General features: G+C 27.7%; 2 protein-coding genes across 5 annotated transcripts; one reads left to right on the top strand and one right to left on the bottom strand.

Moving 5' to 3' along the window:
- The first annotated feature begins 775 nt into the window (after positions 1 to 775).
- LOC114187194 (H/ACA ribonucleoprotein complex subunit 2-like protein) lies at positions 776 to 2,241 on the top strand. The gene is made up of 4 exons (XM_028075362.1): positions 776 to 1,071; positions 1,141 to 1,210; positions 1,299 to 1,404; positions 1,941 to 2,241. The coding sequence occupies exons 1-4, from the start codon at positions 942 to 944 to the stop codon at positions 2,100 to 2,102; spliced, it is 468 nt and encodes a 155-aa protein (XP_027931163.1). The 5' UTR covers positions 776 to 941; the 3' UTR covers positions 2,103 to 2,241.
- Positions 2,242 to 3,920: 1,679 nt separating this feature from the next.
- On the bottom strand, positions 3,921 to 16,247 carry LOC114188956 (vacuolar cation/proton exchanger 5). 4 transcript variants are annotated; one of them, XM_028077638.1, is made up of 12 exons: positions 15,866 to 16,247; positions 8,108 to 8,207; positions 7,421 to 7,681; positions 7,270 to 7,337; positions 7,154 to 7,182; positions 6,600 to 6,796; positions 6,301 to 6,513; positions 5,862 to 5,996; positions 4,897 to 5,013; positions 4,775 to 4,828; positions 4,252 to 4,368; positions 3,921 to 4,143 (listed from the first exon to the last, which is right to left on the bottom strand). In XM_028077638.1, the coding sequence occupies exons 3-12, from the start codon at positions 7,679 to 7,681 to the stop codon at positions 4,048 to 4,050; spliced, it is 1,287 nt and encodes a 428-aa protein (XP_027933439.1). In that variant the 5' UTR covers positions 8,108 to 8,207; positions 15,866 to 16,247; the 3' UTR covers positions 3,921 to 4,047. The 4 variants fall into 4 exon arrangements, with proteins under 4 accessions (XP_027933439.1, XP_027933437.1, XP_027933436.1 ...); XM_028077636.1 differs by lacking the exon at positions 15,866 to 16,247 and adding an exon at positions 8,383 to 8,612; XM_028077635.1 differs by lacking the exon at positions 15,866 to 16,247 and adding an exon at positions 8,383 to 8,606 and having other exon boundaries at positions 8,168 to 8,207.
- Between the last annotated feature and the right edge of the window lie 6,041 nt (positions 16,248 to 22,288).

The raw sequence follows: 22,288 nt of genomic DNA, 5'->3' as shown, positions 1-22,288 counted from the left end.
ATAAAGAATACTTCCAAAAATCAAAATATATAATCGGAAGTCAACTTCTGAAAATCAAAATATAACCAGAAGTCGACTTTCGGAAGTCAAAATATATAACCGGAAGTCGACTTCCGGAAGTCAAAATATATAATCGGAAGTCAACTTTCGAAAGTCAAAATATATTACCGGAAGTCGACTTCCGGAAGTCAAAATATATCACAGAAGTCAACTTCTGGAAGTCAAAATATATCAGCAGAAGTCGACATCCGAAAGTCAAAATATCAACTTCCGGAAGTCAAAAACAAAAAATATTTTTTATTTTTGTTTTTTTATTTAAAGTTTAATAATATTTTTGTTTTATTTTTTTATTTTTATATTTATGTTTCAGTACATTAAATAAAAATAAAATTATATACATATATATTAATATTTTATTTTATTTTTCAAATATATATTAAGAAGTATGAAAACATAAAAAATAAATAAAATTAAGAAAATATTTAAAATTTAGAAAACATAAACTTTAAATAAAATTTAAAATAATTAAAACAAAATTAATATTTTTTTAATATAAAGTTTAAGTATTTTAATATATATTTAAAAAGTAAAATTATATATATATATATATATATATTATTAAAAATAATTAAACCAAAATATAAAAACTAAAAATAATATTTTCACTTCGAAGCCGAATTCCGAAAATAATTTTAAGATGTGATGTTCGTAGTTTTAATTAAATGGTCAAAAAAGATATTTTTGGGATTTAAAATTTTGTTTGAGGAGTAGAAGAAATTTTAGAGGTAGAGGAAGAAAGACCCAAAGAAAAAGACTGCGCAAAAGCAAGCCCAGGAGGAGACTGGGCTGACCCAAACCTGAATTGAGTAAATAAACCCTAGGTTTAAGGGTTCTTTCATCATTTTCCAATTGAGAGCGCAGAGAAAGACTGAGAGAGAGAGATGGGTAGCGACAGCGAGGCAGAGAGATCGGCGGTGAAAGAGAAGAAGAAGACACAGTCTTTAGCTCCCATCGCTAAACCCCTTGCCGGCAAGAAGCTTTGCAAGCGTACCCTAAAACTTGTTCGCAGAGGTAACTTTTCTTTTCTTCCATTTTCATTCATTCATTCTTCTTCTTCCTTTTAATATTCTCTTCTTTCAGCCGCCGAACACAAATGCTTAAAGAGAGGAGTCAAGGAGGTCGTTAAAAGCATTCGGAGAGGTCATAAAGGGTATGTTTTTACCTCCGCTGTTTACCCTAATTTTCACTCTTCCAAAACTGCTTACCCTAATTTTCTGCCTTTTTTTTCATCGTTTCAGATTCTGTGTTATCGCTGGCAACATTTCACCGATTGATGTTATCACCCATGTTCCCGTTCTCTGTGAAGAGTCTGACATTCCATACATTTATGTCAATTCTAAAGAAGTATGTTATTGCTGCTTTTTACATTTTCTTATGCAGGAACATTCTTTGCATGTATGTTTATGTATGCTTTGATACTAATCTATCTCATTATTCATAATGAATTAAACCAACTGCACTGGTCAATTTTTTTTGAAGAATATAATTAGAATAAGTAAAGATTTATATTATCTCTATCTTTTATTTTTAAATTACTTTTCAGTTTGAAAATATTAATCCTATATGAAGAATTGCATTATAAGAAGAAACTGTTTTACCAAATTTATGAACTAAGTTTCTTTTTAGTTGGCCATGCCTGTTTTATTTTTTGCTTGAAGTTTTAATTCACTTATCTCTGCTTATAGTACTGAGTTTACGATTTTTTTCTGCTATCTACACATTTTATTTTTCTAAAGCATGTCATATTTTTCTCTTTAAGTTTGTAAGAGTAGGATAAGTATCGATATTGTTCTAATATTGTTGATTTCTTTTCTTATGTGTTGGTGGAACTCTTATTATCCCAGATTCATTTAACTTTTGTTGTTTATATCGTTTTCCAGGACCTTGCTGGTGCAGGAGCAACAAAGAGGCCTACTTGCTGTGTTTTGGTGCAGACTAAACCTGCAAAGGGTGAATTAGAGCAAGCAGAACAAGAGAAACTAAAGTCTGACTACGATCAAGTTGTGGCGGAAGTTAAGGAGCTTGCAGCTTCACTTTTTTGAAACAACCACACATGTATCTGTATTCTTTGTTCTAGATGGATTCGCATGTCGTGGTAGTGTATCATACATTGAATTGAAGTATGAGTTTAATTGTTTTCCTATCTTGCTTATCAGTTTCTTATCATATAGTTTGCCACTACCCTGATCATTTCACTGGGTTCATCCTTTTCCCTCGTGGAAAGGCTGAATTAGTCCTGATTACAATTTAGAATGTTTTAGTTGGTTATAATTTTCTACGATTTATAAAGGGTTTTGGATCATGAATCTTAGAAGAGGATGGTTTGCGAAAAAAATGTTTGAAATTGGTTTTTTCATGAACCTTAGAAGAGGGTGTTTTGAATTAGAAGGTCTGGTTTTTACATAAGCCCTCAATACTTTAAGTTTGCAGTACTTCTTAAGTTTGTCATTTGATTATGGTGCTTGAAAGGGATGACGACTAATTATACAGTTTTACACTAGTAAATGCATGTTTTTAGAAAATAATTAAAAAATGAGAGAAAATGTGTTTTTACTTAATGTTCTTAGCCAAATTCGTTTTGGTTTTATTATCAAATTACTTTTTAACTTAGGATTTAATTCTTCATCATAATTAAAGTGAAGTGATAAGTTAGATTACCTGAAGGGTGCTTGTACATGAACTATCCTTGGTTTGTTGATAGCGGCCTAGTTTCTTTTTGTACAAATGAACTGTGTGTTGGATGTGCAAGCTGAATAAAAAATGTGCTTTTAATTACATGAAGGATCACGTACTACTAATGCCATATATTTTAGCAAAATTATTGGAATTTGTTCATTATCCTAATCTTTATTGTTCTTATTTGTCGTTTGTCATGAAATAGTTATCTCAGTTTGGTGCGTAAACCCATTATTCTTTATCTGCAATATCTCAAACATCTGCTTTGTTCCATTAAACCCTCCATAAAATGTTGTATTCTTCCTCCTACTTTTTGGCATGCACTGAGGTAAATTGTGTAAAACATCCTCATCAATCTATCAATGTTCAGTGGCTACCCATGTCATCGTTGTGTTAAAAGTATAGTTGTGAGATCCTCCGGAGAATCCAAATACGGTTTACACCATTGCAACTTTTGAGCTGTGGTTGATGAACATTCACATTTTCGTGAAATTGCAAGTACCCATGTAGTGTCCACCTTATTTTTGTGACAACATCGATGTAACTTGTACTCAAACTTAGTGTTACATTCACAGATCAAACATATTTCACTTTATTATCAATTTGTTCATCAGCAAGTTTAAACAAGGTTAATGTATCTCATGTGCCTTCCAAAGACAAATTGTAAAAATTTTCTAACCAACAATTACGTGTTTTCAAGAATTATAATTGGTGGTTTGTCCTAATAGGTACCTAGTATATTCTAAATAAACAACGATGTTTAGGTCGTAATTGACCCTATGTCAAGTCAATAGTTCATTTTGGCCCACTATAAACATATAGTAAATAAATAAAATAAAAAATATGTAATTTAGATTTTAATTAATATTAGCAAAAAAAAGTTTTAAATATAATAATTTGGTATATAAATTATAATGCATCTATTTTTTTACTAAAGTAATATAACTTATATTTAAAAAAAATGAATCAACTCATAAAATCCAACTCCAATTAAGCCCATTAAATGACTGACTAAATAGGTCGAGAAAGAAATATGGTAAAATTCAATTTAGATTACAATATTTCAGTCTAAGCTGATTTTGTCAAGGGAACTTAAAATATTTTGGACTAAAATTTATTGAGATCGAATTTCAATTGAAGAAAAATTGAATTTGTGCATCAAGCAGGACGCAAGAGAATGACAATTGTGAAACACAATCACAAGATGGAATAGGAAGTGGAAAAATAATTTCATATCTGAGTCAGAGAAACAACAAAATCTTCACAACCTCATTTCAGAAAACTAAATATACAATGTAAGACACATGTACCCTATTCAGAGGAATCTATATGTACATAAAAACTGGCTGCCACAATCAGATAGCAAAGAATAAGCATTAGTCCTTTGAAGTAATTAGCAGTTCCTTCCTGCAAATGCATAATAAATGTCACAATAATCATCAAGACATTGCTAACATGTCCTCCCTAGTACCATACTTTTAATTTTCATTCTTTAGTAAATCTTTGAACACATACCTGCAACATGAAGGCTACAACTATAACAGTAAGAAATAGTGCCGCAGTTTCAAATAGTTGAAAGTTCAAGTCCATAGAATTCCCCATTATCCAGCCAATAACAACACAAAATGGTATCTGCATAATGAAAAGGAAACTGTGATGAAAATGAAATTTCACAGACTGGACATATGTTATGAGGAGGAGTTCAGATTCTATACCGAATTGTTTGGTGCTGGCCTCTGTTGTGCCTTCAAAATACACCGATGTTGATACTTTAAAAAGTTCTTTAATATATTTTAAAATATCAAAATCAATGTCCATCAGTGTATTTTGAAGACACAACAGAGAAACAACACAAAAAACCCAGTAGAGAATCCAAATTCTATGAGGAGGCACTTGTGAATGAAACAACCCCCTTAATGCTGCATCAAGCCATGAATCACTAGATAAAGGAAGAAGCTAAATACATTCAGCTAAGGAAAAATTAGCTATATTTGTGCACATGGTTAAGCCCATTCATACAATATAATATAATACTTACCACAAACATTGATATCTGTGTGGATGAACCTATTGCAACCGCTAAGGAAATGTCCTGCAAGGAATAAAACCAATAAATATGTGTGCACATCTATGTCTGTGAGTAAATGAAAGGAAACTCACAAGTTTATCTTTCATTGCAAACATTATAGCACTGGCATGCTCTGCTGCATTACCCACTAGCGGAAGCAATATGACACTAATAAATGCAATTGGAATTTCCCATGCAGTAGATGCTCCCTGGAAAACAGTTTATCAAATAGAACATTTATTTCCTCCAAATATGAACATACTGAAATTTCATTTAAAATACATTCCCTGTATTTGGGTGAGGAATTCTAAGAGGGTAGATGAAGGAAGAATGACCACTATATCTCAGTTTATTTATAATTCAAAAATAATGACATCTTAAGAAAATCACATTTCTAGTAAATATACAAAAGGACAAGAAAAAAAAGAAAGTGAATGATATCACAGAGATAAGACCAAAGGCAAAGATGAAGGAAGAACAACATCATAGGAGACAACAGAGACAGCTATAATTTGGAAGGCCTAGGTTCTTTCAGCAAAAAGTAGTAGTTAAAAAGGAATCATTTAGGTTGACAATTATTCCATTGCAGGAGATTCTTAAATCTTAAAGGTTGTAAGAGATACGAGGAATCATTGAGAACAAAGGATATCTTCTCTACTCAGTTGTAAGGTGGCATCTCCTTAGAGAAGAAGTTATTTCATGTCCAATTCATTTACATATCTATCAGTTCATTCATTTTGTGATCCTGATTATCACTCTACCCTTGGGAATCTATCAGAAAATCCAGATTAAGTTAACTAGTAGACAAAAAATGTTTAACTTCACAAACATCACATCTTAAATATGACTAAGCATCTGATGCAGATAAATATGAACCATCTAATGTCAAACTAACATTTAAGACTTGGATTATGTGATATGTGTCAGTGACTTGATAGATGGTTATGTAGAAAAAAAAATAATAACTGATAAAATCTAAAACAGCTGACTGCTACTTCACCAAGTATTTTCAAGCTTCCAAGCTTCAATAAGTTAAAAGTAAAAATGTGATATCCACCTCTATAGCGCCAACCAAGTATTCAGACAAGATTGATATCCAAGCAGTCATAACGGAAAGCCATATTATTGATTCCCATTTAGAAATATCTGGTGATTCATCATCATTTGAGTTGTTTCCACTCTGAACCTCTTCCTGAATTCACATCATGTTACCACAGATTGGTGAGCTAAAATGTTATGTCAAGCATTTACAGGAAACAAGATAATAATTTGAATGTCAAGCAGCACAAACAAGCCTTGCTTCATCCTAGTAATGAACATCAAAAGTTATGAGTTGAAAAGAACATATATAGGTTATAACTAAACATGACAAAGTTATGATTACGATTACATATACTCAACAGCAAGCAAATCAATGATATCACTTGGCATACCACATATCCACAAACAAAAGAACGACTGAGGAAACAAAAGGGAAGCTTAGTAAGAATGCCAACCTCGTCCACAGATACATAGAGACTTCTTTGACCTTTTAACTGAAAAAACAGGTATGCAGCATAGGCCACAAGCATGACACAGCTGCTGAATCTTGAAAGGAACAACTCTGACTTCCCAACACGAACCTCGGTGTGTGTGTAGTGTAGAACAGCTGGAAAAAGTATGCCCATGACTGCCATCAACAACAATCCTGAATTCACAGAAGCACTTGCCTACATGCTAAATTGAATCAGCTACAAGTAATGCATAATGAAACTAAGGGATATAAAAAAAAGAAGACAGAAACTAACATGTCTACCTTGTTAAACACTTGTTCTTTCTTATGATTAACAATCCCACCGCATAAGAATGCACATCCAAGCACCAGTAACATATTGGACAAAATTGATCCCAGTAAAGAGAGCTGGACAACCCGTGTCATTCCATTTTTCAGTGCATATATTGAGATGATCAATTCTGTTGCATTTCCAAATGTAGCGTTTAAAAGACCCCCAACTGCAACATACAATACAATAGTATTAGAAATAAACTACCACAAGAACATGACTGATAACAAAAGAAGAATGAAACACTTAGAAAGATACTGCACGTAGATAACTGATTTGGCAATTGGATATTCAAACCATGTAAGGCTGAAGTTAGTAACTGGGTCATTTTTTCAATGAAATATATAGCATATAAAAATGATAGTTAAAGTTTAAGAGATACTTGTCTGAATAATTAACTGGTCAGACAAATACACACATACAAACATTATATTACATTCAGTGGTTGTTCTTTAACTTATTTCAGTGTTTGTTCTAGACTGATTTAACAGAAGACAGATTTAGAAGAATGCTATTATTACTTTACCAGTATCTCCACTGTAAAATGCCAGCTGCCTATACAAGACCAAGAAAAGGGTAACATCAGAAACCAGAAAATGTGAAAACCTTACTCAAAACCTTAAAGAGTACATGTAATATTACTCGGTAGCATAACCTAACCGCTCCGCCAGAGGCATTATACCCAACAAACTCAGAGCAAAGACCCAACCCTGTAGTTCATCTTCACAAATTAATACAAGATATTCAATCAAAAAGTGAAGCAAAATTAAGAATTGTATGAACTCCGACTCACAAGATGAGCAGTCAACTTCTGCACAAGAATTGCAAGAGGCCCAAAAGGCATAAGCAAATTGAGTTTGTTAGAGAAAATCACAACTTGTATGCTCCTATAAACAATACCAGCCAATGTTTCACGATGAACAGTCAGAGATTCTCCAGAATGTGATCCAAGTACCTCCACCAGACTAGATTCTGAGTGGTGAAAATTTATTTCAGAGTCAAAAGGAATTTCATCATCGGACTTGTGCATTGCTCTTCCATTAGGAGTAACCATCTGTGACACAAACAATAGAAATCATCTACATTTCACTACAATCATTGACCGAATTCTGTATCATATCATAGCACTTTCTTCACACCAGTAATTTCCAACATTGCATTTTTTTTACAACTGACAAGCTGATTCTTTACAAAACTTTGAAAGGAAACATTCACTAGCACAAAATGAAAAGACGGAAATACTACAATCAAACATCATTGCACTCGAATTCCAAACAAAAGGTATAATTCACACACTCTGAATAAACACTGTCATATCATAATAGAAGCAGCAAAACTAGCCTATGTAAAACTGCATAAATCATTACATTCACTACAACATAATAAAACAGTCATAAACACCAACAAACTACAGAAAGTCCCATTTGACTTGCCAATTAGGGTAACATAAATTAAAAAAAGTAAAAATAAAAACACTAACCCTTTAAAAATTCAAAAGGAATTGTACAAAGGGTTCACCAAAATGGGAGAAAGATCACACCTTGCAAGTCTCAGACAAGTTATCTGAGAACTCTGATGCACTGCAATGAAGAGATTGAATATTAGGGAAAAATAAAAAATATATATACATATATATAAGTAGCCACGCTATTCAACAAAAATACATAAAATACTAACATTAATAAAGAAGACCGACCCAACAGAGAAAAAACAATCCTTTTGAATAAATTTGAGGATTCCAATCCAAGTACTTACACACGAGTAGGTTTCCCTTCAACACGAGTCTCCATTTGTGTGTATTATTCAAGTGGGTATTAACTATTAAGCAACCAAACTGCCCCAGAACAATTATTTCTATTACGTGAATGAAAATTTCGGTTTTCGAGTTTTGAGTGAAAAAGCTTTTGGTTTGGGTGAATTTCAGTTTCAGTTTTGTTGTGGATTCGTTTGCTTTGGTTCAAGTTTTTTCTGGAGCAGTTTCTTTTTATGATTATTATTATTATTATTATTCATATATATTCATTTTATACTTTTCTTAACCGTTAGTTAACACGCATTCCTCATTTTTTATATCGGTCTCTGTCATTAGTTGTCAAACAAAAACATTCGTAGGACTTTGCATTGTCGTTGATTTCATCTTGATTCCAAACCTTGATTTCTCGTTGACTTTGTTCCATCGAAACACCTGATTCCTGGACATATTTAACGTTGGCGGTTTAAGAATGGAATGTAAATATTTTTTTATTTGAGTTTAATGGGTACGTTTACATGGTCCACATCAATAAGAAATTTATTATGATATAATTTTTAAAATAATTGATGCGAAAGTTAGAAAATTTATTATAGGTGGTAAGTTCATAGAATTCAGTTGTTATTCTGCATGTATCTGTTTTTTCTTTTATTATTTTATATAAGTTATTCAAAATTTCTTTACTACTGTATTAATTAACTTGATATTACTCACCATTATATATTTTTAAAATAATGAATTTCATTGCTTAAATATTTACTTGACATTAATTTGATTTTCACAGAAAACCGAAGACTAAGTCAAATATGTTTTTTGAAAATTGTGATATGAAGAAAACTTTAATTGGCTAAATAAATTGTTTAAGTGAAAAGATATTAAAGTTGAAGTTATAAGATTTTCATTCATAAATATTAACTTTTTTTTAAATCATTTTTTTTATTTATACATGAGTTATTTTGAGTTTTTAAATAAAACTATTTAATTTTGTGATAGTAATCCAATTATAGCAGAAAATTATAAACTATAGATTACTAGTAAAGATATTAAAATGAGACATTATGTAGTGTAATTTAATTTGTTTACTACTTGGCTTTCATTGTTATTTTATAATCCGAACAAAATTTTCAGCTAATTAAGACATGTTTTTTTATGAATTTGTCTACGAAGAAAAACTTATTCTATTTTATGTTTTTTACAGAAAAAGTTTAGTCAAACTTACTATTAACTAACTTTGTGTTCGGTAGGAATTGTTTTTCAAGTTAATTCAAATGTGAAACATGTAAACTTCAATCTTTTTTTCGTGAGAGAAGTGCTAGTGTGGGCTGTTACTCCCTTTTTGGGCTATCTTTCTTCTTCTTGAACCTCCATATATTTTGAATTCTATAATCTGGAAATCATTTTTTCCTTAAAAATATTTTTAAATTATAATTCAATAATTTAATAAATATTTGTTTTTGAATTTTATAATCTAGAAAGTCTATAGATTGAAAAGTCCAGTAAGCTTAGAACAATTTAAAAAGTAATTTTTCATTTTCAGATTGCCTAATCCAAAAAGAGAAGAGTTAAAGTTTTCTTTAATGTTAGGGTGCAGAAAAAAAACATATGGAGGTGTAAGAAGAAATGGCCCCTTGCCAATCACGTAAATAAGCCCAACATTTCATTTTGGTTACCCAATCTTTCTTTTCTTTTTCGTTTCGAGCATTTCTTCCTACACCTCCGTAATTTCAACCTGAACCCCTATAAATTTTAAAAAATTAAATATTCCCTTTTAGAATTAAATTTATTAGGTATTGATCGTGTTAGTATAAGAAGGTTCGTGTATGTTTTGAAGCTTGTAGTGTGTTTGGTGGTAGTATTGGAGATTTCAGTAAGTCATGTTCTCTGTTTTAAGATTTTCAGTTTCAATCTTGAATTGTGTAATATAGAGAAATTCTAAATTATACAATCTTCTATTAAAATAAATATTTTTATATTTCAGAATATAAATTTTCAGCATATATAAGACCAGATTAGTCATCTTATCTCATGCGTTTGGCGTTTGGAGGAAGAAATCACCTTACTTTTTTTCAATATAAAAATTATAATAGTATCATAAAACTCTTAATTACTGACTAATTTTAATGATAAAAAAAATATGTTTAGAGATCAATTTTTTAAATAAAAATTAACTTTTTATTAGATATCAATTTAGTGATTAATATTTTTGGTAATCAAAACCTTTGTATCAATTTATGAACTAATTCATAATAAAAACTATTTTAATTATCAAAGACTAATTATAATTTTTTGAAATTATTTTTGTTACAAATAATTTTTAGTTTATAAATTGTTATCTAAATTAATCATTATATTAATTTATAATTTTTTGTCACTAAAATTGATTATTAATCAAATATTTTACTGTAGCATAAAAATATTTTATTATTAATAACAAACTAAATTTATCATCACTTGCTAAAGTATTGAGATGATATAACTCAGTCAAAGATATAAAACAAAGAATTTTGAAAAAAAATATATGCTATCCTCTTTCTCTTTACTAATACCAAAAATGAGATTAATATTTTTAAGATTAGTAGAGCTTTCAACTATATTTTAAATTATTGTTTTAATAAAATAAGATATTGAAAGATAAGTGGTATATTTAAATTTACGAAAGAAAATCACAAACTTAAATCAATTTAGGGTTATTTTCCAAATAAGATATTATTGAATAGATTACTATTAGAAAAAAAAATGTCAGCATCGAATAAAAAAGAAATCTAATTTGGAAGTTTATTTGAATGAATTTAATGAAAAGAATATGGATTATTGAAATTACTTTTTGTTCACAAATGCAAAGGTTGACGGGGTAAAAATATTTACATGAGCAATATTAAGGAAAATTAACTCAAAAATAATTTATGAGTGCATAATTGATGATAGTAATAAAAAGTGTATCAAATGATTGAAGTCTAGATTAGATTTTAGTGATTTATGCTATTTTAACATGTATATTTATGTAAAATTATTGAAGTACCTCAATCTTTATTCAATTTTTATTGTAGATAAAAAAAAACTGTTAGAAAAAATGACTCGAAGAGAAAATATTAGGATGTACGAGAGTGAAATTAAACTAGTTAGAGTAGTTAATTATCTTGATCATGTTGGGTTTGGATTTGGGTTCCATTTTCTTTGTTTTGTTTTCCTTTTTCTATGAGTTTTTTATATTTTAAAAATGGATAAATTATTATTTTATTTACTTTTAAAAAAATTGTTAATCTTTCTAATAATAGTGCTTGTAATTTGTTGTGGAATTATTTTAATTAATCCAGCATATAATTAATTACTATTGGAAGATGTGGGGGATTTAAACAATATGTGTTTGAATCAAAATAAAAAATTAATAAGCTTCGAGACTTGAAAGATTATTTAGTAAAGATTTCTGAATTTCGGTGCGTGTGTTAAAAGGTTTAGTTAGAAACTGAAGTAAATGACTAGAGTAGTATTATATTAAATTAAATACAATATGATATTCTTTTAAATTTCTCTGTTAATGTTAATATAGAACTAAATTAATTCAGTATGATATTCTTTTAAAACACACTAATTTTATATTTTAAAATATATTAAATATTTTTTAGTATATTAAAATTAATATATTTTAAAGTCATAATAAAAGATAATACAAAAACTCACCTGAAAATATAAATATTTCTTTGCATAATTGTTGCATCCTCTCATTATGAAATTGAAATTTAATTTTTTTTTAAATGGACCGCATTATAAAAAATATATTGGAATGGAATGTTGGGACTATGTTATTAGCATTTCTTTTGGAGTTTTTTTTTTAGGGTTAAATATGATTTTGGTCCCTTAAATTTCAGTAAATTTTAGGATTAATCCATCTTCGAAACTTTATACCAATTTAGTCATTCATCTTAAAAAATCTGCGGATTTAGTCATTCTTACCAAATTTTGTTAAGTCTATTTAACATTTTAACACATTTTATGATAATATCTGAGTTAACATTGAAGCAAAGATGTGTCAAATAAACAATTCAAATACTATCATGAAATACGTTTGAAACATCATATAACCTCAACAAAATTTGGTTAAAAAGACTAAATTTATGCATTTTTACAGATGAAAGACTAAATTGGTCAAAAATTTTGAAGAATGACTAACTCCAAATTTTACTAAAACTTGAGGGACAAAAACATATTTAACCATTCTTTTCTATGCTGCTTTTCATTTGAGAATGACCTATTTCCTTATGGTGGTGTTAGAAATTTCTAAAAGTGAAATTATAAAAATACCCACCTCTTAATTAACTTTATATTTTAATTAACTAAATATTATAAAAACACTTAATAAAACAATGAAAATGGTTATATGAAAAGTATGTCTTTGCAGCAGCTAGTTCACATATTCATGAAAAAGGTAGCAGAAAAATTATATAATAAGAAAAAAAAAGGTAGATGATTGAGAATCCTTCTAGAAGTTATGACACGTGGGGCTAACTCTTATGATGTTGTTAAAGAAACAAAAAAGAAGAGTAATAAACACCTTTATCTTCTCTTCCACTCTGTCAATTTTGTCTTCTATCACAATTTTTGTTCTACAATTTCGTGAATTATCTCAATCAATTGAGTTGGTTGAAGTTGTAATGAGATTCTTTAATATCTATGAAAATACAATATATACACGATGAGTTGGAGAGCAATTATGAAAAGGAGAATTATAGAGTGTTTTGAGATTTAATTAATAAGAAAATATTCCTACCTAAATTTCATATTTTAAAACCAACAAAAATCTCACCAGAAGAACTTCATCATAAAGCTGAAGAAGGTAAAAAAGTAAAGAACTAAAATATAGATCGGAAATGTAAATGAAGTTATTGGGACCAATTCACAAAAGATATCAACATCTCTCCAACCTAAAGCTTTAAAACAATAAATATACATGTTTTTTTATATGATGTTCAATTTTTTTTTATCTTCTCACACTTCAATTTTACAATAATCTCTATTTTAATTTTAAGGGAGTTTCTTCACATTAATACTTTCTTTCAAAAGAAAACAATTCAAACCACTAATACTTATTCACTTGTCATGTCATTCATCTTAACATGACTAGCGCCTGTGTGTATACATTTATTAAATATGCGTGACATTATATTAATAGGTGATAATATTATAATGTTATTAAGTTAATATATATATATATATATATATATTAAATTAATATATATATATTAAAATTATATTTATTAAAAATAAAGTGAAATATATCAGAACAGATAAAAGACTAACCATTGATAAATAAAGAAGAAGAGAAGAAATAGAAACATCTGATTTTATAAAAGGTTTGTAAAAATAACGGTCAATTTTTAAAAATTTAATAAATTATTATATTTATAGGAGTAAAATCGGTATTTTGAAAAGTGGACACAAAAAATGGAATCCCCTTTATATATTGTTATAGATTAGTAACAGATCTTGACCAAAAGTGTTGGAGAGGTCAAAGTAATATAATTTTGAGATTATTAGATTCGATCATTAGTATAATGCTTCAAAAAATGACTTATGTAAACGAACATTTTGATTATTAGTGTAATGCTTCAAAATATGTGAAAAAGTAGAATTTATATTGTTTTTATCAATAATTTCTTTTTCATCACCTTTGAACAATGAATTTATTCTTTTATTCTTTATCAATATACCTTTTTTTGTTGTAAATAATATTAAAAATAATTTATCATAATCTAATAAAAATTGAGACACATAATTATTAAAAGAAAATATATATATATATATATATATATATATATATATATATATATATATATATATATATATATATATATATATATATATATAGTCAAGTCACAATTAAAAATCAATCATGAAAAAACACATAATATATTATTCTTTTCTATATTCATAAGGAAATGAATATGCAAAAAGCTAAAAAGAAATTATGTTTTATTCATCAAGTGAGACAATAGACAAGAAACGAAGAGGATAAATGAGAAATGAGAGCAAAAATAATGAGTTTGTGTCTAACTTTTTTTTTATGAACAAATAGAAAACATACGAGAGTGAGAGATGATTATAATCCGTGAAAAACTAAAAAGACAATGAAAAGGAAAATAAAAATTATGTTAATAAATATTTCGTTTAATTACTCTTTTAATTCATGTTTTCGTTTAAAAATGTTAAGTTAGTCATCCAATTTTTTTGTAGTTTCAATTTGATCCCGATCTTTTAAAAAACTTATGCAATTTGGTCTTTTATAGTAAATTTTGTTAAATTTTTTGAAACAGATCAATGATTTTTTCATTAAAATTGAAATTCTTAATATGAATGATTTGCTTTGTTGGTGTAATTAATATAATTCGTATAAATTAAACTTGAATATTTTCATTCTTTATTATATTTAATTTTATGTTTTATTATCTATTAACATTAAATGTTTTGCTTCATATAAAAGAAATGAAAAGATACACAATTTAATTTTCATCAATTCCTAATATATACTACCTACAATTTAAAAAATTTGAAATATATATATATATACACTTAAAAAAATTTCAAAATTTTGGGAGGGTCATGGTCCCTCCTTGCCACTAAAGAGATTCGCTCTTAAACATGGTTGAACTAATCTAAGAGGTTAACTTTCAGTTATTCATTAGGGAGAAGATCAATGAGACATAAACTCAATTCACATAATGAATTGATACTTCCTCTCGAACTAAAGCATGAAACTCCTTTACTTGTATTGTCATTCATCTTAACATAACTGAGTCAGATTAAAGATTAACTTTTGGTTCTGAAACCAATGAAAGATTCATCGAAATAAATAACATCAATAGACATGATCATAACTTATGTAGGAGATTAACACCACCTTTAACTTAAAACCTTAAAGTAATGAGTATATAAATATTTTTTCTTATACAATAACTGAACTTGAGATATAGATCCACACTTAAATTTTTCAACAATCAAATATTTTGAAGTTAAAGAAAAAATTTATCATCATAATATTTCTAAAACATATCAGTCATATATTAACTTATGTTGACTATTTACCTTGAACTCACTTCTAATATCCAATATAGTGAAAAAATCATGAAACATAAACATTAATACGGACATGAGACACAAATACAACTAAATTGAAAAATATTGAACATAGGACACGGATATATATATATATATACATATATATATATATATATATATATATATATATATATATATATATATATATATATATATATATATATATATATGAGGAGGTGTAATATGAAATTAAGCTAGAACAAACCAGCACAATAGAAAAGTAGTGGTGCAAGTTAGTAAAGTACAGAGGTGTAAACAGCAAAGCCAAAAAGCAAAGAAGGGGTTACGATATAGTAGACAATGAGGTGCAAAAATGAAATGATCGAACGAAAATCAAATAAAAAAATAGAAGAGTGAGCATAGTGAAAAAGGGTGCACCTCCAACTCCTCTTTCATCTCTGACACAGCAACACCAGAAGCAAGTGTTGTCACTGCACCTCCTCCATCGTCGCCGACGACATCGACCGTTACTAGAGGCTTCATAAGCCCAACATGATCTCCCTCAACCTTCTTCCTCTTCCAAAACGTGTTTCTTCTACCTTCTAATGCTCAGATCGGAAACCACCGTGACCCTCCACCAATGCGTCGTGCAACGCGGAGGCACCACCGCAACAATGTTGTAGGCGTCGCACGCGTTTTTGTATGACATGAGTGTTCAAGGCTCTAAACGGTGTCAATTTCAACGCTTCTTGGAGCAGGTTGTGTCTGGCCCAAAGAAATACATTTCACACGGCATCATGCACGCCTCTGTTGCGTGTCTGTATGCAGAACTCATTTCCAACGCCAAAACGACATTTTTGTGTCGTTTCGGAACTTCATTGCGAGAAAATACATGTCGCTTTATGTTGTACTGATTAATATTTTGTTTATAACTTAATACATGCACTTACCGTAAATAAAATAAATAAATGCATGCACTTTAAATAGGAATTAAGGGACAATTTAGTATAACTCGAATTTTATATTTTGAAATTCATATTCAACCATTTAACCTATCGATTAACCTATCGAGTTAGTCAAATTTGAATTATTTAGGTTACAGATTAATTCGGTTGGATTTTATTGATTGCAAATTTATACTAAATTATATTTTTAATGAAGAAAATAATTTTTGTTTTGAATAAATGGCGTATAGTGAATTTTTAACTGAAAAAATAACATGTATAATTTTAATAATAATTATTATAATAGATTATGATTTATATAACTTATTATTAAATTTTAACAAATAGTATCGTATTAAAAAATATTAAAATTTAAAATATATTAACCAATTTATAAATATTAAAATATAAATTCAGATAATATTACCCACTAATCTAATCCAACTTGATTACTCAAATTTACTTGATTTTCCAAATTTTGGTATATACAATTTTTTTTTTCGGTCCAAATAAAAACTATAGAAAAGATCTGCATTTTTATTCGGTCGTAGGTGAAATAGATGCAATGACTTTAGGGTGAGAAAAGTCACGTAACTTTGCACTTAGAAGGGAATGGTCAATGAATTATTTTTTAAGTGTCTTTTTTAAAAATGAATAGAATATATTTTGATAACACAAAGTTAAGTGACTCTTCCCGCTCAAAAAGTCACACAATCCGTCTCTAGTATGACTAATAGTCAAGAAAAAATTATTAAAAGATTTAAATATTAAATTTAAGAATTATATAAAATTGGTAACCAATTCAATTTCAATCTAACTTAATATGACCAATGTTCAATTCTACTGCCAATTGGAGGAATAGGAGAAACTAAAGAAACATATAAATAATAATAACAAATAAAGTCAAAATAAATAAATAAATTGAATATATAGATTTGTTGTAAGAGTTATTATAAATAAATTTTTGTTTAATTGGTAATTTAATTTTCATATTCAAGTTTTTGTTTTTTTTCTTTATATTTATTTTTAACTCAATTGAATCCTAATATTTTTTAAGTAGAGTCAACTAAGTGTCCCATTAAATTACTATTAATGATATTTAAAAGGCGACTGACGTTTTAGTCAAATAAAAGACTTAATTAGTAATTTTATTTCCTACATTTTTTCTTCTGATTCAAGTTGAATCCTTATTTTTTTATATATGGACACAATGTGGTCTTTTTTCCATCAGTGTCATCCTTTACGAATCTTGTCCTTCACGAATTTTGGAAATAAACCCAAAAACAACAAATAGGTTTGTGTGTTCATGTTTTGCAATGCATTAGATATTAACGAAAATCTTGGATCTGAAGGAGGCAGTTTTGGATCTAAAGAAAATGATCTCGGTGCGATCGTGTCATTAGAGAAGAAGGAATTAGAGATAAAAGATGGTTTGAACTCGGAGTGGTTACTTCCTAACAATAATAAGATTGATTTCACATAAGGTCACATTGTTTCTTTTTAAATAACACAAGAACTCAATTAAGTCCAAACCAAATATAGGTGTAAAAACGAATCATAAACAAAAATATAGGAACCACATTATTAATTCAGTCTTTTATAAGTCTAACAAGTGGTCCCATTTCAAACAATGTCAACATCAATTTAACAGAAAAGATCACATGAACTCTATTTAACTAATTGAGATTTAATTGAGTCAAAAACAAATACAATGACCAAATGAATCAATTATTTAAATACAGTACCAAATTATTGATTAAACCCATTTTTTAATTTTTTTTAACTAATATTTGAGATATTTTTTCTTTTTTATTGATATGGTGTAATTTATTTTTCGATTATGAATAAAGAAATAGTGAGGAAGAATTTATCACTATATTATAATTTTGAATTCTTTTTAAGTGATAATTCTATATATATACTTTTTTCAAATCTTCACTTAAGTGACAATTTCATTTCTTTTGGTTGTATGCTTTAAAAATTTCATTCATGATATAAAAAAACACAACTTCTCAGATACCAGATACCTGAGTAATATGAAAAAAAATGGACAGAGAAGAAAGGGTTATTATAAAGCAAATGATGAAATTATTTTAGTAATAAAACTTCAATTAATAATTATAATTAAAAGAATTAAAATATTGAGTAAAATTACTGAATTTTTTAGATGCGAAAAATTTGTCAAAAATCAATTTATCGATCCATTTGAAAAATTTGATTCAGAAAGAAATGTGAAAACTAAGTTTCACCTACAAATTAATTTATAGACTTTATATAGTTGACACTATTTTAGAAAAAATAATATTTTCATATTTTACAATATCATGAACTTGGTGTTATTTTGGCCATTACAATGCCATGTGTGGCCACTTTTCTTTGTCTTCTAGGTTTCTAGAAAGTGGGACATGGCCACAACCATTGTTCCCTGGCGTTTGGTACAACAAATATTTTTAGTCGCTTTCTTTTAATTATTATACTTTTTATGAGATTCTTTACGCTGTTGGTGCCACCAAATTAATTATCATTTTTTTTTCTCTCAAATATAACATTCAAAAATAGTATAAATATTTTCCTTATATTTATCTATAACTATGTATGTTGTCAATCTTTGCTCGAGTGATGTTGTAGCTGTTAAAGTTTTTAAAAAATTACAAATCTAAATTTAAGTTAAAATTGAAAGATAAAAGAAACAAAGATATTAAAGGAGTACAATAAACTTTAATATGAAAGTATATAAGTTGAGTTATCACTCACAAAAAAACTCATGACTCTTTCGTACTCATCATACATGAAACACGACATTCAAAGAACTTAGTATATTGTTTAGAATATGAGACCATGCACATATTCATCATTCCCTTAAATGGTCATTGTCATCTCATGCCCACATCTAATACCGAAGTATAATAGGGTAAATCACTTATTTGTAAACTTAACCCCCAACGCCAAATCTACTTATAAGAACCTCCTTCAACTCTTACTTTAAGTATCTTCTCCTATATGAGTTCAATTACTTAGTAAAGGCATGTAGTCTCACTATAAACTCTAACATCAATACACTTGACACATCAACCAAACATAGTAGTATTTCTCCCTAGAAATTACTACCTTCTCATCCCACCACATGCAACATATCAAATCACAACAATTTCTTTCATTATAAAGCAAGTTTACTTTTCTTTAAAACTCTAATCACTCCAAAAACACAATAGTTTCTCAAAGATCATTCATATATCAAAACATATATTTCATACCACATCACAGAATCGTCCATCGAGTTCACTTACTCGCTCAGCAAGAGTCCACTCGCCCAACAAGGAGGCCTCTCCTAACTTTCTGCCAAACCCAAATTTGATACTCGTTCAGTGAGTCTACATAACGCATACTAAAAATATGCATAATAGGTAGTCCTTCTAACTGCAATTGAGTGTTTTCTTTATCTATATGCATCTAAACAAAACTAATAAATAGACTTATTAGAGTTACAAGTACCGTTTCACAATGTTAAATCGCAATTTTACAACTCAAAAAACAACTTTAACAAGCATCACAAATAACACATTTTCACTTTCCGTAGAGCAAGCCAGCTCAAACAAGACTAGTCTATACATCTAAGATCACATAATATGACAATCATTCAATCTAAATTACAATTATCAAGGATCAACCAGTCAATCCAAATAAAACAAAAATGGCAATAAATTGAGTGTTTTCTTTCTCTATACACATCTAAAGAGAACCGATGTGCTTAAATAAACTCATTAGAGTTACGAGTACCCTTTCACAGTGATAACCCCTAATTTCACAACTCAAAAAACAACTTTAACAATCATCACAAATAACACATTTTCACTTCTCATATACCAAGCCAACTCAAACAAGAGTATTCCATGCATCTAAAATAACAATCATAATATGACAATCATTCAATCTAAATCACAATTACTAAGGATCAACTAGTCAGTCCAAATAAAACAAAACGACAATAATTATATCTAGTTTCCCTTATCTTGTTTGATACTTCTATAGCTTTTTAAAGTATTGCTCCAATAGCTTACTCTCACAAATAATTCTATCTACACACAAAAATATCATATCAATGATCTGAACATATTACTAAAATCACAAATAGGCAGAGAATCATTTTAAGTATAATTGAGTCACATGCAACCTGATCGTATTCGTATGGAACATATGAACACAATTTTGACTCCAGAAAAGGGTAGAAAAAGAACTCACTGCATTTATGATTTTGATCCGATAGAGTTGTAAAATTCTATGTTGTAGAATTCTATGTTTGAACTTAGTAATGGTGTCTGATTGAAGAACAAATGAATGATGAGTTAGATTTAAAAAAAAAAGTAGAAAAAGATTAAGAGAAATAAATTTTAAAAAAATAATAAGATTTTATGTAATGAATTCGAATATAGAAAAATTGATTTGAAAACTTATTTGTAACATAGTTGTTTATTAATAAGATATTGAAATATCACTTTATTAAACTCTATTCGACTTAAATATTCATATCTAGATCTTCATAATACACTTTATAATATTTTATGAATGCTTAGTATAATGTTAAAAGAAGTATTGATATAATGTTTTTTAATAATTGTGAGAAGTAATTATAAAATAAAAAAAATGTTTTGTATAATTTTCCAATTCCAATTTGAAAGCCTTTGGATTAATTAGTATATTCTAAAATTTTTTAAATATTTTATGTCTAGGATGTTGTACAAATAGAAGTTACAAAGGCTTTGACGGCTAAAAGGCTAAGTAAAAAAGATTTTGAAGGTGCATTTTTCTATATACAATAGTTTTATATGATTTAAATGTTCAAGTCAATAATAATTTAAATAATTTTTTTAACTTAAATTTTTTTTGTAAGAATAAAAAAAAACTTTAATATTATATCAATATAAACGGAGGTCAATTATAATATATAATATTATAGAGTATAACGGTTACATTATTACAAAAATCTCTAATTTTGTTTTATAAATCTACTCTTCTTGTTAAAGAAATAAAATAAAGTATTATTTTTTTTTCATCACTCACTTTTGCACTTCTACATCTGAAGTTGACAAAATCATTGAAAAATATAAGGGAAGAAAAACATTACAATCAATCAAGAGCTTCTGGAAAGAAATTTTTTTCCGCACGTTCTTCCTTCCATAACTTGAAAAAGAATCAAATCTTCAATAATCTCTCATTTTAATATATTTATTTAATATTAAATATAATTAAAGATGAAAATTAAAAATATAATTTTATAATATTATATATAAATTTTATTTTAAAATATAATCAAAGATAAAATAGAAATATAAAATATGAAGATGAAAGTGAACATTTTCTCTCATATTTTGTTATAAATATTTTTAAAAAATTTAAAATATAATTAAGAGAAAAGATGCGAAATTATATATTAAACAAAATTATTTTTTTATATATTATCATATATCTATAATAATTACTTTTACAAGTATAATTGTTTATTTCTCTTTAATCATGTTATTTTTTATCATGTGATAGAAATATGTAAAGATGATTCTCAAGTAATTTTTTAAAAAAAATCTATATTGTTTTAAAGTTATTAAACACCAAAATTACTTTGTAATCTTACAAAATTCTTATAAAAATTCTCAGCGATTCAAAAGTTATATATATATATATATATATATATATATATATATATATATATATATATATATATATATATATATATATATTATTAGGTTATTGGATCTGCAACCTAGTTACTAATTAAGTAAAATCATAATAATTTCCAAACATAGTAAAAAGAAGATAAGTAAGAATCCATATGGATTAAATTGATAATTTAAAATATGAAAGATTTGCATTAAATATATTCTATGAGTCCGTCTAAAAATTTAAAAATTTAATCTATTAACAA

Source organism: Vigna unguiculata, chromosome 6 (genome assembly GCF_004118075.2).
Source record: "Vigna unguiculata cultivar IT97K-499-35 chromosome 6, ASM411807v1, whole genome shotgun sequence".
NCBI classification, from domain to species: domain Eukaryota; kingdom Viridiplantae; phylum Streptophyta; class Magnoliopsida; order Fabales; family Fabaceae; genus Vigna; species Vigna unguiculata.
The sequence above is the reverse complement of the archived record's forward strand: the minus strand, read 5'-3'. Positions and strand labels throughout refer to the sequence as shown.